We start from the raw sequence: 16,208 nt of genomic DNA, 5'->3' as shown, positions 1-16,208 counted from the left end.
AAAAAAAATCCAAATAGGCCAGAATCTCAAAAATCAACCAGTGCATGAAGAAAACACGCCTATGCCTGCAGTGTCTCGCTTTATACACTGAGCCATGCAACAGATGTTACGTGCTCACACCACAGGTGCAAGTCACAGTGTTTTACTAAGTGCATTTGTGCGTGCATATCAGTGAATCTCACCTCCTGTAACATGTCTGAGGCTTCAATGGAGCGATTCACAATCTGTTTAGAGGTTTCCTGGATCTCGCCTCCCATTAGAAACTCATCCAGGATAAAATAGGCCTTCTCAAAGTTAAAGATAATGTCCAGCTCACACACCTGAGAGGATGACGCAGTTATTAAATTAGAGAAACTACAGAGCAGAACATATTCTTAGATCCAATCTTTGCAGCCTAGTTGAGCAGCAATGTTATTGATTTTTAGCAACACTTTACTTCAGACTACAGCTGCATAACAAATATGAGAAGGTGAAATACATTGCCAAAGTATTTGTCTAGCAGCTCCACGTAGCGATGAATGATCTCCAGGGCTAGCAGCTCATTTTCCTGGCTCTCTACTCCCAAACAGAAATACAGGCTTGCATACCTGAGGAGAATCAGACACAGATGATTAACAGTGGCATTGTGGGGACCAACACCTATTGGAGAAGTGTCAATAAACACGTGAAGCAATCTTACCGCTTATAAACAATCTTTAGGTCTTTCCACTGCATGAAGTTGCAGGAGCGGGGTTGCCGTGCCAGCACCATGGTGGTCATGTCCCTGATGATCTTCTTCTTCTCACGTTCCGACATGGACGTGAACCACTTCTGCAGACGCAGCTTCCCCTGGCGACTGAAGAGCAGCATGAAGCGCATCTAACGACACAAGAGGGCATTGTCAGAGGGGAAATCCTGGCCCGTGTCGACGCAGCAATGATGACTCACACAAACAAACAGAAATCCACATCAAGTTAATCCCGAGAAACTTTATTAAGCAGCCGGCGCTGCGCCCACACCAACACACACAGTCACAATCAGGACTGCACAAGTGGCTGTGCTGCTGGCACGGTTCATTAGCGAGTAACTTGACTGACCAAACACGAGGGGGAAATAAAGGGCTTGACAGGGAGTAATAGTGAAGGTCACTGACAACTGAGGAAGTGGCAGTTTTCAAGTGAGCCAGCAAGTCCAGCTTTTGGATGTTTGGATAACGTGTTTCCGAGCACCGGTCAGGTTTGAGTACATATCCAAACAGACATTAGTCTCCTTCATCCCCACCCCCACTCTGTCGGGACCACACTGCCGTGCCGTTTCCTCTCATTGTTAAAGTTAGGCTTCAAGAATAAATATTACTTTGTCTTCAGGCTTTATGGAGCATTTTTCTCCCAATCAGAAGCGAGAACATGCAAGGCTCTCTGAAATATCATCCTGATTTTAGGTTTCATTTAAAGAAAAAACAAAAATCAGACTCAACTTTAAGAGTACCAGGTTTTTGCTTGCAAGAAAAAAAACAAAAGAGGAAAAACAGGGGGTTGTCTCAGTAGTGAGGTCTGTCAATTATTTTCTACCATTCAGGTCACCAGTGAGGCTGTAATGCCTAAACCCTGATGTGCAACAAAGAGCACACTTAAAAGCCAGTGGACACCACTGCAGTCATAAAGAAGTATGTGTAGTATGACACAATTGGCATGTCCTGCACAACATTTATGATCCAGCCTGTTTATGTGTCATTCAAATGAGCAGCTGAGTTCAAATATCTGAGAAACCCATTAACTAAAGAGAAAAAAAAAACAATACACGGTTATACAATGTATAAAGAAGAAACATATTCTTCTATTATAGCCATTCAGGCCAACAAAATGAAGACATACCAGTTCTTCCACTACTAGAAATGAACAATACAGAAGGAGATAACATTATTAGACTGAGTGATAGTCAAGCATTAACCACCAGAGATACAGGAAGACTTGATTGTTTAAGTCTACACACCTGTAGGTCATTTACAGGTGTGTACACCCCTTAAGAACTCACAGGCAAATTAATATGTAAAGCATTAAACAGCCAGCAGGGCAACGCTCGACGAGAAGTCACAAAACCTGTTTTCTTACAGAATAGACCGACTGGTAGAGCACACACCTTACTTCCGAGTTTTATTAAAAGTAGGATACAGACAATAAAAACTCAAAGTGGAAACCAAGTAGACTCTCATCAGGCCTGAATCGGAAAACAAACCTGACCCAGTGTAGCAGGAAGTGCTGTTAGAGGCGCAGTTTCTAGCTTTAGCTACCTGTCAGCGACAGCAGGTGCAACAGGTGAACAGTCGGGGTATTTTATGCCTACAATCAAGCGCACAAAACAAACACATTCTCCAGAAACTTACCATTTTCAACACCAGACCGAGGAGCTACAAAACACCGTGAAAATATTTAAAAACGAAGTACTTTAACCCTCACAAAGGGTCAAACTGCCCGGATGGACACATATCTATCCTCCGTGAAGTGAGTACAGGGTGAAACTTGGCTAACTCCGCCCACAATGCCGCTGGGCAGTGACGCGTCATCGGTACTCACAACAATCGTGGATTGGTTATCCTGGGCTTGTATTTCCAGGGATCCGCCCAACCAGGAGCGCCCTTTAAAAAAAATAAAAAAATCTGCCACGTGACTGTGGGACCCACGTTAATGAATGAACTGATAACTGGCGTCGCGTGACTGCTGTCAGGGTGTGTGTTTAAATGTTATTCCCGGTCGGAGTCGGCAGAGAGCAGCAAGCGCATCCCTCTCCTCCCGCCTCATGTGATTATGATCTGTCACACAGCTGCTTGAACAAGGACTGGAAAACTTGATGCACTTTGTTTGGGATTGTTCCTCATTTGAAATCATGTCTCTGTACCGAAATGCCATCTGGTTTTTGAATGGAATCCAGCAATATACAAGGTCAGTAGGATATCATTTTGGTGTTGATCTGCTGTGTGTAGGGATGCTGTCAAAAGATGCCTGGTAAATATCAATCTTTTTACTTGGTATTGTTTTGTTCTGTCTCTCTTTTTTTAAAACTAAAATTAAGATTTCTGCCCTGTGACATGCATTTCATGTTGTTTATTCAACCCCAAAAGCTGCTCCGCAGAGCCATATCAAAGGTCTGATCACTGTGTGGCACAATCATCACACAAACTGCCCTTTATGTACAGTTACAATAGTTCTATTGACAGCTCGTGTGTCTTGAGGATGACAGTTTCATCGTCTCATCATCTCAACAACAATGCAGGCTGTCAATCACAAGCCGCCTTTTGAGAAATGATCAGTCCTCAAATTGAAGCATTAACTTTATTACATGTTTTCTGCACGCCCGTAGGAAGGGATACGAGGTGGCGTCTAAAGAGTTTGATCCCCGGGACCTGGATGTGTCGGTGGTGGGGAGGTCATTTATGATTACTGGAGCCAACAGTGGAATTGGAAAAGCAACAGCCGTGGCTATAGCCAAGAAAGGTACACGCCGGAGGGTTGTGTTATCTGTCAAACATCACCACATAATGATAGCAAATAAAACCTGATGCTTTGTCTCCAGGTGGCACGGTCCACATGGTTTGTAGGAACAAAGATAAAGCAGAAGAAGCCAAAGAAGACATTGTTACTAAATCTGGGAACACGGTGAGAATATTGACTTTAAATACAGAAAGTAAAAAGCAAATAAAAAATCCCCTGATTTATGAGAAACAAAGTGATGCCTAATCTTCATATTCTAGGAAGTATACATCCATACTGTGGACATGTCCCAGTCACGCAAAGTCTGGGAGTTTGCAGAGGCCTTCAAGAAGCAGTATCCATCACTGAATGGTTTGGCATGTATCACCTTTATTCTTTATTACAATAAATAGATTTCATATCCTCTTTCCTAAGCTAACTGTGTTAATGGTTTAGACTAAGTTGTGTGATTGGACTTTTCTCTGCTTTGGCAGATAAACAATGCAGGGTGTATGGTGCACAAGAGAGAGCTGAACACTGAAGGGCTGGAGAAGAACTTTGCCACCAACACTATGGGTGAGATTTTCTTCTGATGGTCAGACTGTTGTCTTGCATAACAATTTTTCAATTTTTTAATTTCCTTTTTCAGGGGTGTATATTCTCACACAGACTCTTATACCACTTTTACAGAAGAGCCGGGATCCAAGAGTGGTATGATTACACGCATAAGTGCACACAAACAAAGTGTTCATCTGTATAGTGCAGACAGTATAATGCCACTCTTGTCCACGTTGTAGTGGGTCATGGTGTTGTAAGCACACTGATGTATTTATTCCCCCTCCTGCCTATTAGATCACTGTGTCCTCAGGAGGCATGCTGGTACAGAAACTCGAGGTCGATGACTTGCAGTCGGCGAAGGGCTACTTTGATGCCGTTATGGTCTACGCACAGAACAAGGTAAGACAGGAAAGTGTGGTCCAGAGTTTTTAAAAATTAAGTTTGAACCTGCTTTACATTGCACAATACCATGTCTGACTAGTTATATAGGTCTTTTAAAGTAATGGAGAAGACTGACGTAAGATGTAAAGAGGCCACATTGTGTTGTTCCTTTTCAGAGACAGCAGGTGGTGCTGACAGAACAGTGGGCCAAAGCCAATCCTGTCATTCACTTTTCTGTCATGCATCCAGGCTGGGTAGATACACCAGGTACGCTCATTTGAGCAACAGTTGCAGTTTTTCTTGAACTGTATTTTAATTAGTCTTCCTCCTTTCTCAAAAACCACAAATACAATTAACAGCTAGATCTATTTTCTCCTTGTTTCCAGCCGTTTCTACATCAATGCCTCAGTTCCACCGGATGATGGAGGACAGGCTGCGTACTGTAGAACAAGGAGCCGACACAGTCGTGTGGTTGGCTTTGTCCAGGGTGGCTTCCAGAACACGCAGCGGGCAGTTCTTTCAAGGTAAACAACACGAAATGTGACGGGCTCCACCATATTTTCTGTTAACCTTCTCAGGTCAACTCAAGCATCGTCATCGTCTGGCGCCACCAGTTCTGACAGCTTACATGTGTTGCAGATCGGAAGCCTGTTCCCACCCACCTCCCTCTGGCTTGGACTCACAGTTCGGCTGAGGAGATTCAGAGTTTCATGACGCAATTGGAGAATCTATCCAAAGATTTTCAGTTGCAAGCTGACGCAGATCCCGCTGGACCTTGTAGACCACAGTTTGTCTAGTTTGTCTGCTACTCTACGTCATAACCATATGACCAGCTACTGGAAAAGGTGTCGTCGATTCTTAACAAGCCTCCTGTCTACAGCAACAGTTGCATGTTTATGAAACTGCGTTGTGTAGTGTCACAAAATATTGATTAAAGACGAAATAACTGACTTGATTGCATGTACACTCATGTCTTGTATATTTACATTACAAAAACAGATTTCTGACTCGTGCTTTATATTTGGAAATTTGCACAAATGTCAACAGTGCTTAAATCTCAGATGTGCAGTTGATGTTTGATAAAATAGGAAAAAAAAAAATGGCTTTTCTGCACCTGATTGCTCAGTCTCCTTTATGGCGCCACATTGTTACATATTTGCACAATATTACGGCAGTATAAACCCAACCTAACAGATGGAATGTGGGGGGGAAAAAAAAAATACCCATTATTATCTCAAATTCAGATAACTGAACCATGACCAAGCGTGCTGGGAAGGAAACACTTTCTTCTATATAAACACCAGATGACAGCGTTGTCTCCATTGGGAGAAAAGACTGTACTTGTGTTCTTGCAGAGCAGCAGGATAAACTAGATGTTTTCATCCTCAACTGTCTGGGTGTGGATTTAAATGCTATTTCCACAAAGGGTCAGCAGAGAGCAGTAAACACTCCCTCTCAGCCTGCTTCCTTTCATACTGATCCGTCACAGCTGGTTGACAAACACCAGTAAATTAGTGGACTTTTTGCAATTGCTTGCTTGAAAAACTCCAGCATTTCATAATCGTTATTTTGTAAGAATCCACATTTTCCTTTTTTTTTTCCTTTTTTTTTTTTTCTTTTTTTAAATAATTTTATTTTTATACAGTATTGAGCCAAAAAAATAAGTGGTGCATTCACATTTTTCCCAAGGGATTCTTTTCAAGTTTGAGCTCTACAAGGGTAAAACAGTGAAAAGCTTGAAGCTGGATCCATCCATGTTAAAACTCTCAGGGAACAGGAAGTTTGGTCAGATTTAAAAATCATCTAGAAGATTTCGATGGATTCTTTTTTTCCTGTAGTAAGATTTTTATTCCCCATTTATGTGTTTACTGTATTTTTTTTGGAAGTGGCGATGAGTCGGGTTCCCAGTGTCTGTCTCTAAAAGAAACTTCCAGTCCATGCGTAACAACAGTCCAAAGAAAAACAACTACCCCTCCCTCCAGTCCAGTCTCTTCCTCGTCTCCTTCACAGTTCATCTTCTACGCAACGTAGGTGTACACTTTACGGTCCTCTGGTGTCCTCGCCAAGTATTCTCTTTCTATAAGTCCCTCTATCCGCTTTTTGATTACCACAGGGCTCGGAAGAAAACGTGCCCGGAGCTGCTGAGTGACCTGAACAAACACACAAAAAAAAAAAGAAGAACAGAAAGTAACAGCATTAAAATTGTTGTTCATTATTTGAAAAATGAAAATGGATTCTGTAAAATGGACAAGTTCCTTACCTCTGCAACCAGGACATTGTGTTGCATCTTCTTCCTCGACTTCATGATTCGGACAATGGCTGCCTCAATCTCGTGCTTCCTGTCGTCATCCACTTTCTGCCGAGTCTCTTTCCTTTCAGGGTCTGATTCACCTTGTTTAGCAGCAACTGGAAAAATTGGATACAGGAACTGTATTACAGAAAGGAAGTGTCCTAACTCCACTTCAAAGAATGCTATGGTTACACAGCCACCATGTAACAGTAAGTATTTCAGAACAGAAGCCTTTACTTATGCATAGCCCTAAATAAAAAAATAAAAAAATAAATATATAAATAAAAATTAAAGTAAATTATTGTGTTTTTATTTTGAGTTAAAAAGCTGTATGATATTCTACTTGTGGTACGGAATCAGTCAGTATTAGATAATATAAGTACTAATATGAAATACTATTATATTTTTAAAAAGCACAGCAGTGATGACCCATATATCCTGGAGTGTCAGCCGAGACGGACAGAAAGGGTCCCGGAAAAGACACAAGACATCAGCGAGCTCTGGTGCATTACACACAGCCTTTGCTCACCTGTCTGAATTTTGACTCTGTGCAGTCTCGAGGTAAACTGATCGTTGACTGTAAACACGTGTCCATTTTCTATCTCCTTGGACTTGGGCTCCTTAGTGAGAATTCGCTGTGTGGGTTTCCCACATGCTAAAGACTGTAATGCTCGCACCAACTCTCGCTCTGGAATATCTGTCTCCTGCTGAATCTCCTGTAGAAAAAAAAAGAAATTGGCTTTAAGTCAAAAACTTTGACACCAATATGTACAAAAACACACATATATAAAGACATTAAGTCATTTAATGGTAGAGTACAGCCATATAAAAAGTGTGTTCCCACCTCAAAAGTGCACTTTTCTCTGTTGTTGAAGAGCATGAGGATGGTCATCTGGAAGGTGGAGACCTGTAGTATGTGCTTGCGGGTGTTAGACCCTGTCACCTGGGCACCTCCCATACCCAACTCTGAACCATCCTCCTGCACATGGAGAAGGTTTAAAAAACATGTTTTGCTGCTTAACAGAAAGATTATGAAAATCCTCAATGATACTGATTTAATCACAATAAGATGCATTTTAATTTCAATACTAAAGCAGTTTTGAAATGCAGAATCTACCTTTTTAACAGCTCCATAGAAAGTTGCGTTTAGGTCAGCTCCTCCCATGTGATGTTGTAATGTGAGCTGTCTACCACTGTGCTTAGCTAGGTAAAATCTGGTAAATAAAAACAAAGGCGGTGAAAACCAATAAATTAAAAGTACACTGAGATCTTCTTTGTATTGCAAAACATATGAAGAAAGAGGATTACCGTCTGAAGACTTCAAAGGCGTGTCTGGGAGCAGGGGGGATGGTGCATTTAGGTGTTGCAGACTGTGTGGGCCAGTAGCCAGTAGTTAGGACTCTTACTGTGAGGTCCACACCACTTAAAGATGCCTGGAACACGTACATGAAAAGCAGATAACATGACTACACACCCATTACAGCTTCAATGCAGAATATCTGGTATCAGACAGCGTAAGAGAGCGAGACAGAGAGAGATGGTACTCAACAAATCCTGAATAAAGAAAAAAAAAATCCATGGGCGAATTCGGCCCCAAAAGAGACAATCAACAGCTAAATTAATGACCCTATGAGCCAATCATGTTGTTTGACTAACGCATATACACAGTAAAGCCTCCACTGTGTAGTTTAAGGCACGTCTACTATTGTATACCAAGTAAAGATGTGGGTCAGTGTACTTATCTTTCTGAGATTACTGTATTCATGAAGTAAATTAGCATTTGATATGTTCAAATGTTCCTTTGGGGTGAGGCAGAGACGATCACATCAGCACTCTGGACTCGAGTAGAACTTTGACTTCTAATCTAAATGTGCTTTGTGACCACGAGTTAATGCTCTCTAGTCATGCTTTAAAACAGGACTTCTAAATAACAACCTAAACAATGACTTCTTCTTTTTAATTTTATTGTGAGACACGACACCAAACATCACAAAGTGTGGAGATAAGGCACTGACAGAACATATTTCAAAATAAAGTGTGTGCCTAAGTTGAACATGCAAGGATGTGCTGTGTAGCTGTATGAATGTGCAATGCGTGGGTGTATGAGGCTCTATATCTGAAATCCTGCTGTGCTATCATAGAGTTCGTCAGCTGTGCTGGGTTTTCCTGTGTGCCTTGTTTTTCTGACTGACTTACTGATGTAGTTTGTATGTGTTGCCTGAACTCATCCATGGTAGTGTTGGAGATGCTCATGTCTCTGAACATCCCTTCCAGTTTTGAGGTGAACTGACAGCCGCACTCTGTCTGTAACAGAAAGAGACGAAGAAAATGACGTGAACCCTCTGACAAAGATTTAGACAGGTGAAGAGAGGAAGCACGAGATAAATGATATGAGAATGTACAAGTCCTGTGCATAAATTTATATATAAAACTACTACTTTTTAAATGGTTTTTACCTTGAGCTTAGAGATCATGTTCTTTTCCGAGTCGTCTGAGACACTCTTGTTACTGAGCAGCCGACGACCCAAATGCTGCTTGTAGTACCTTTCAAAAACATCCTTCTCCTGCATAAACCGGAACAACACCATGGCCTTGTCAAGAATCGACTCCACTTCCTGTTCCGTCAACTATTCAAACAAAAAAAAGGGCAGAAACAAGATAAAAAGTAGAAGTCAACTGCTAACCGAAAACTCTAAATGACTTCCAGATCTACTCAAGGTTTCTGAAGAAGCCACTCACCCCTTTGACTCCCTTCTTGAGCTTGTCATCAATAAAGAGTGAAAGGTACTCTGGAGAGCGGGAGTTGAGGTTCAGGAAATACTCAAAGTCTCCAGCTATAGTTTGTTTGAAGAGTCTGTCGTTGTTGAAGGCCTCGAGGAGGAACCGATCAAATCGTGTTTTCAGGTCTAGCAAACCCTGTTCAAACGGTGGTAACAAAGAAGTTATGTAATCCAGCACGATACAAGTCTCTCTTGGTACTTTAAGCATGATTAACCTGATATTTAAATCTTCTAATGCTACACTTTTTTTAGATACCAGAGGCATACCTGAATGTAGTCAACGGGGTTCTTGCCCTCTCCCTCTTCTGACACCAGAGCTTTGCCTTGTTCTCTCAAGTAAGAGCTCATACACTCGCACATTGTTTTCAGGCCATTTGGCACACGACTAAACAGCTTGTACATGCATGCCAAGTCTGAGAGTGAGACGTGAAGTAAAAAACAATGAGAAAGGAAATTCTTTGGTGTTTTTTAAAAAAAAAAATTTTATTTCTGAATTACGTGCACAGAAAAGTCATGAATGATTTAATGCTTTTACCTTCCGTCTTGCCATTCTTAAGCATATGGACCAAGCCAGAGTTCTCCATCTCCACAATGGTCTTCATGTGTTTTGAAATTAGCTCCCTTTCCACTACTTTGACAATGGGTTCCTCTGTGGACTTGTCCAGGCAATGCATAACTCGCTCAATCTCTTCATTGATTCTGGCCTCTACCTTCTTTATGTAGACACTGGCACAGTTTTCTGCTAAGAACTTTTGGCTTTCCATCTGAAACAAGCACATATTATGTGTTGTTATAGAAATTATTTAGAATAGCAACAAAAAGATGGAGTAAAAAGTGCATAGCACAGACTCACCTGGAAGAATTCTGCTGACATATCTAAGAAAGGACCCTCAAAGTCCTCCTCGTATACAGACCTGCCATCCAGGCCTAGAATCATCAGCATCTGGCAGGCATTTCTGATAGCTCCCCTGCAATGAATTGTAGAGCATTCGAAACAAGGACAGAAAACTAGCTCATCACTCAATTTTGTACTTGAACAAACTTTCAGTTCTGCAGTAAAGGTGTTCTAAAGACCAAGAAGTGAAGCACTATTCTTTCACACCTGTCTACTACCTCTCCCTTTCTTTCCCGTGCAATCATGTCCAGTAAGGTCTGTCGTAGGTGATCCCGAATGCAGCCGTAGCGCACCACCTGGTCTCTGAATATGATGAGGCCAAGGTTGTAGACATTTTCCACATTGTTTTGCTGAACATAGACCCTGTCCTAGAAGACATGAGAACAGAAGATGCAGTTTTCTATGAAAATATGTACTATGATAAACTATGGTATCAAAAAAGGGATGGATTTGCTGTACTGTGATTATACAAATACATAGTAGCATATGTAAATTTTCAAAGTAAGAAGTGGCTTCCAATAAGGTAGGTTATCAGCCTTCAGTAGATTAAAACAAACAAAAAAAACCCACTGTCTGGGCTAAAGAAAGAGGACAGTACAGAACTAAAGAACTCCAGGACAGCTGTGTAGTCTCTGTACTGACGGTGCCATTGTTTAGCCTATTGTTTTCTAAGGAGCTTGGAAAGAAAAGCGTCTGGACTTCTTTGAGTTGCTTGAAGACGTTTCACCTCTCATCCGAGAAGCTTCTTCAGTTCTAAGGTCAAATGGGCAAAGTCCCAGATTTAAACCCAGTGGGAGTATCCCCCCAAAGAGGGACAACGGACCCCCTGATGATTCTCTACCTAATCACATGAGCCAAGGTGTGAAAGCGGGTGTGAGTCACAATCAGCCAGGGTTTCGGGTGAGCTCATTGTGAAACCTGGCCCCACCCTATCATGTGATTTCCTGAGGTCAGATGACCCAGGATGTGAGTGGGCGTTAAGGCGTCTGGGAAGGGATCGCAAAACTGGATTATAGATGGCAGACAGTTGGTGTCGTAAACCACCGCCTCTGTTTAAAGATAGTCGCTCACAGTGGACGTAAATGGCTTCTTTCACTCCTCTTTCAAACCATCTGAGGAGTGAAAGAAGCCGTTTACGTCTACTGTTAACACAAATGGCCATCCCTTAAATATCACAAAATTATTTCCATGTGCAAAAACACCAAACAACAGTTACAAATGCTCTATGAAATCTTAAAGATCTTTTACAATTACTGATGTCCAGCTTCAGAATTTTTTACATGAGGAGTATGACTAAAACACAAAAGCATACCTACCATGTACATGAGGATGTCTCTGATCATGACCATGGCAGTCTGGTGGTCATTCCAGGCCTGATTCAGTGTTTGCAGAAAATTATTATTTAAGGAGTTTAGGACATCTTCCCGTACCTGAAGATATAAATAGTCAAATAAAGTCATCTCAACATCTGGTGTGGTATTATGAATAATTGTCTTCTTTTCAGATCGATTCTCATCATTGTCTAAAATACTTTGAAACTAATGAAAGTTTCTTTACCTTGTTGATGAGGTGCTCAGTGACCACCTCCCTCAGGCCTGTGTACAGCTTCTCCCCATGTTTGTGGAGCACCATTGTGTAGGCGTTCCTGTACAGCTCCTCAAAGCTCAGTCCACTGTTGTTTTTCCTCTGAATCTCCTGGATAGCATTCTTTAGAAGGTCCCAGATGTTGTTCACATATTTCTCATCCATTGTCATCTGTGAGAGACAAATATTAAATTCAGATACTTTGATTAATGCCGTTTTTGTTTACAATGAAAAAGGATTAGTCTTTCCAAAGCAGGTCTATCTGATGTATCTCATGTCTTTTGTATACTCTTGCATATGGTCAGTAACTGTTTTGTAAAAATATAAAGACATAACTTTTTTTCTCCCTTCTGTTGGAAATTAGTGTAGGAATGTTGAAAGCCACATCTCTGAACCTGAATATTATGCCAAAAACAAGCAAGGGTGGCTTGTTTAACAGGTTACCAAACACCCTTGCTTTCTGCTTCATAAATAAAATAATAACTTTTTTTCTTAATTTATGACAAACAATTAAACTCTCTAAATCAAGAAATAAGGCCACTGAGTCATACCATCTGAAAACAACTGTACCTATAAAAGAGGTAGGTAAGTAGGAAGTAGATGTGAATTCTCTCAGCAGAAATCTTAACTTGATTTAAGTGGAGAACAAGAACCAAGCTGTTCAATCTGCTAGAAATGTTTTCTCAATTTTTTTTCCTTCTATAAATACCGTTTTTTCTGACAGTTGCATATTACTGGGACTGTAAATGGCATGGTAAAGCTTTTATCTCTTAAGGGAGTCTATTATGCATTTTGAAAAGGTGTTTAGGATCATCATCTATATCTTGATTGTGTGTTCATTAAACAATGGACCATTTCATTTTTTTCTCTTTTTTGGCCAAATATACCTCGCTAGCTACTGACAAAATCATTCTTATTTTTGCTTCGTCATCTGTTTTGGGTTTTTCTTTTTCTAAACTGTCCTAAATGTATCAGGCTTGATCAGATGCTTATATGCAAACGTCTAAGTGTGAATTTGTGGTAGGGGTGGCTGTGATGGGTTGGCCAACATCAACACCATAACCTGTTCAAGTTATTTTGACCATGTTTACTTTAGCACCTTGTTGGGATGAAGTTGCGCTAGCTCTCCAGCTAACTCTGCATGACAATGTGTGTTGATATCCTCCGCGGGCAGAAGCAAAAGCATAGCGTGAATAAATAGCAACAAACAACCCCGCTTATCGTTACCATAGCGCACTGATACCTGCAGACTGACATAGCAAATGTCAAGACAGCTAACACGGCCAGGCCCGCTACTTAGTTAGCCATCTTCTCACTGAAGTTTCAATTAATGCTAACATAAGCTCATGACAAATGACGGTGACATTTACAAACCAATAAGCCAGCTAGCATTAATTAAACTGCACGATAATACGCCCAAGGTAACTGCTCAGATTGAAGCAGTTTTCGCTTGAGTGACATTTTTTTTCTTCGATTGAGCAACTAGTTAGCAGGCAATTACTAGCATAAAGACCTGTCATCCCCTGACTCGTCTCATAGTTTCGGGTCATTTTACAAAGCTCATACAGTTTTCAGTACTCACAGGAAAGGCTCGTATCCTCATCTTGGTGTCCTTCTTGGGGCCGCTTTTTAGGTTGGACATGATTAGTTGCAACGACTATCCTTTCTAAGTTGACTTAAAGACTACATGAAAGGCAGCTGCTAATTTGCTTTCAGCGCCCGGAAAGCGACAGAGAAACTCGGTGACCTCCCCTGTGGGAATTAGGTCGCCCTGTGTGTCTGTTGTGTTGTTGTCAGTCGTTCTCTTCAGTGGTTTTGGCTAGTGTTAGCTTGTATGCAGTGATGGCGGACGGCTGTTCTCCACTGCGCAATCCGAAATCTCGCGAGAGGAGAAAAGTCACTAACAGGTGCATTCCACAGGTTGGAAGTAAGCGGTTCTTTTTTTTTTTTTTTTGAATAAGCTTTATCGACAAAGCACAAAATATAGATCCAAATTACAAAAACACAGTGTCCGGGGGTTTGGTAAAAACCAAAACAGAACAGTCTAGTAAAGAATCACATAACATTGAACAGGGAACATAAGTTTATGGTTTTGACAGCGTTTACATTTTGGGAATGTTGTATGGTTTTAACATATTGTTTGGTTTCATTTAAAAAGCATTGAAAGGATGGTTTTGCGTTAGAAAATTTCAATTTATGTATATGAAATTTAGCCAGTAATATCAGTAAATTAATAAATTAAAATTCGTTTGCCCTGTCCATGGGGTACTTAAAGAAACCAAACAGTATTTTCTCATAACAAAGAGAGAACTCAGAAAAGATAAAAGAAACAACAAAAACACAAGCATAAGTTAGACGAGATAATCCCTCCGCTTTCGTGAGTAAAACTCTCCCTTTACTGGATAAATCCCACTGCAGCTAAGCATTTAGCTTATGTTTTATCCAAAATTGGAGTGAAATTATGGGAGAACCTGGTGGATTGATTTTTATTAATGATGATACCAAGGTAAGTGACAGACTCTTTCACTGGGATGCCAGCAACAGATAGACTGGTACAATTTCTAAGGGCAAGCAGTTCACATTTCCCAATGTTTAAGTGGAGTCCTGAAGCTAAAGTAAAGGCATTAATTGTGTTAATAGCTATCTGCACCTGTGAAGCATGTTTTAAAAAGAGAGTTTGTTTTGCTGCAGATGAGCCATACTCTCTTAAATATGAGGCGGCTTCAAATTCGAAGAGTTCCAAATTTTGACAGAGATGACTGGTTAGGGCTTTATCCCAGAAACGTTTCATTAATGACAAAATATCTTCAATCACTTTTTCATGTTTTAGAAGGGAATTATTAAGTTTCTAGTAGCAGCTCCTACAAGTTTGGGCAGCATTAGGATTGAGAAAGACTTGAAGTGATACTGCTTTGTGGTCCGTGAGTGGAGTTGGCATTATATTGACTATAACATTATTTCTAAGTAATCAGAGACTAACCAGAAGTCAATACGGGATTTAGAAGAGTTGGATTTGTTACTCCATGTAAATAGTCTGGCTTTAGGGTTTTTAAATTCTCCAAATGTCTATTAAATGAAATTTTTTGCATAAATGTATTTAAACAACAGGACAGAGTTATTTGAGCTAGGTGGCCATCTGTCTAGTGAAGGATCTGGAGCAATGTTAACATCACCGAGTTAAATGTCGAGTACTTTTCTGGAGATGTCTTCTTGCTTTTGCTCAGGGACACCTGAGAGCCTGAGGTTCCATCTCCGATGGTATCTTTCAACTTCATTGACTTTCAGTTCTACTTGAGACAATCTGCTGCTGTTTTTCTTACAAGTAGCTTTAACTGTTTTGGTGACATTCTTCAAAGATTCTACTTCCAAGAACATGAAGCCAATAGACTTCTTCATGGCCTCGATGTTAACAGTATTCTTGCTGACCATAGCCTCCAGATTATCCAGAGCGCTCATTAATTAAAGTAGCAATGTTGTTTTGCATATCAGCAAGAGTTATATCACCTTTGTGTTTTTTACCATCTGGTCTGGCTGGAATATCGGGGTCCGAAACCAGCAGTGGCATCAGTTCAGGACTTTTGCTGCAGTTGTAGTCATGTTCGGCAGCCACGGCATTCTTGGGAGTGGTTTTTGAGCCAGCTACACATGTATTTCTCTCCATTTCCTTGGTTGCTCATTTCGTTAGACTTTTACTTTTCATAGGTGTTTCTTTTTCCTTCCTTTTACTACCCTGAGTTGTTGGAAACATCTGAGCTATCGCTTTGCAAGGAAGCTAGGGTCACGAAAAAGTTATTTGAAGTATAGTTCAGGAAACCGTTACTTAGAAGTACAGCATACGTGTACTGAAGGAACAGTCAGTAGGATAACTCACTTGTAATTCAGAGAAAAAACGAAGGCTGAAAGGGAAGTGAAACTGCAAAATCCTGCTAAGCCGCGGAGAACAGGTCTACCTCGGTCGCCATCTTGGCTCCGTTAGCGATTCATGTCTTACATACCTTGATGGTTACATCGGCAATAATAATTAGACAATAAATAAGTGAAGTATTAAGTAAAGTATTTTATCAACAGTTTCATCTTAAAGTAAAACACAAGAAAGAACAATGTATAGAAAAAATATTCAATTACCTTTTGAATCCTTTATAGTACCCTCAACTTTATCACTTTATTCATCTCTCACTGCCATTTGTAAACGAGGACATAGGTTGCTAGGAGATAGATATTGGAATTTTGTGAAATATATTGTAGTTTGACTCATGGGGGGGGTGCTTACTGGG

At 40.7% G+C, this 16,208-nt stretch overlaps 3 protein-coding genes across 7 annotated transcripts in view; 1 reads left to right on the top strand and 2 right to left on the bottom strand.

Annotated features, from left to right (window-relative positions):
* Nucleotides 1-2,620, bottom strand: part of ap1s3b (adaptor related protein complex 1 subunit sigma 3b) — a 4,574-nt gene extending 1,954 nt beyond the window's left edge. Inside the window, exons 1-4 of one of the 3 annotated variants that reach the window (XM_014329660.2) lie at nt 2,553-2,620; nt 680-858; nt 479-587; nt 183-320 (exon numbers count right to left, since the gene is read on the bottom strand). In XM_014329660.2, coding sequence (XP_014185146.1) covers nt 183-320; nt 479-587; nt 680-858 — 426 coding nt within the window. In that variant the 5' untranslated portion in view covers nt 2,553-2,620. The other 2 variants (XM_014329659.2, XM_005948524.2) reach the window with 2 other exon arrangements.
* A 72-nt stretch (nt 2,621-2,692) lies between these two features.
* On the top strand, nt 2,693-5,340 carry LOC102305476 (dehydrogenase/reductase SDR family member 12). The gene is made up of 10 exons (XM_005948522.3): nt 2,693-2,918; nt 3,337-3,470; nt 3,550-3,632; nt 3,728-3,823; nt 3,941-4,022; nt 4,096-4,157; nt 4,299-4,403; nt 4,562-4,652; nt 4,772-4,909; nt 5,025-5,340. Exons 1-10 carry the CDS (start codon nt 2,827-2,829, stop codon nt 5,180-5,182), a joined length of 1,041 nt encoding a protein of 346 aa, XP_005948584.1. The 5' UTR covers nt 2,693-2,826; the 3' UTR covers nt 5,183-5,340.
* A 157-nt stretch (nt 5,341-5,497) lies between these two features.
* Nucleotides 5,498-16,146, bottom strand: LOC102307205 (cullin-3). Of its 3 annotated transcripts, none has more exons than XM_005948530.2 (16): nt 16,060-16,146; nt 11,908-12,105; nt 11,667-11,780; nt 10,558-10,718; nt 10,309-10,423; nt 9,991-10,219; nt 9,723-9,868; nt 9,415-9,591; nt 9,132-9,302; nt 8,872-8,979; nt 7,984-8,108; nt 7,793-7,889; nt 7,520-7,654; nt 7,205-7,391; nt 6,646-6,791; nt 5,498-6,535 (listed from the first exon to the last, which is right to left on the bottom strand). In XM_005948530.2, exons 2-16 carry the CDS (start codon nt 12,103-12,105, stop codon nt 6,404-6,406), a joined length of 2,241 nt encoding a protein of 746 aa, XP_005948592.1. In that variant the 5' UTR covers nt 16,060-16,146; the 3' UTR covers nt 5,498-6,403. The 3 variants fall into 3 exon arrangements, with proteins under 3 accessions (XP_005948592.1, XP_005948593.1, XP_005948591.1); XM_005948531.3 differs by lacking the exon at nt 16,060-16,146 and adding an exon at nt 15,806-15,919; XM_005948529.2 differs by lacking the exon at nt 16,060-16,146 and adding an exon at nt 13,517-13,819.
* Nucleotides 16,147-16,208: the final 62 nt, after the last annotated feature.

This window comes from Haplochromis burtoni, unplaced genomic scaffold (genome assembly GCF_018398535.1).
Source record: "Haplochromis burtoni strain Fernald_Lab_line unplaced genomic scaffold, NCSU_Asbu1 Contig_608, whole genome shotgun sequence".
NCBI classification, from domain to species: domain Eukaryota; kingdom Metazoa; phylum Chordata; class Actinopteri; order Cichliformes; family Cichlidae; genus Haplochromis; species Haplochromis burtoni.
The sequence above is the reverse complement of the archived record's forward strand: the minus strand, read 5'-3'. Positions and strand labels throughout refer to the sequence as shown.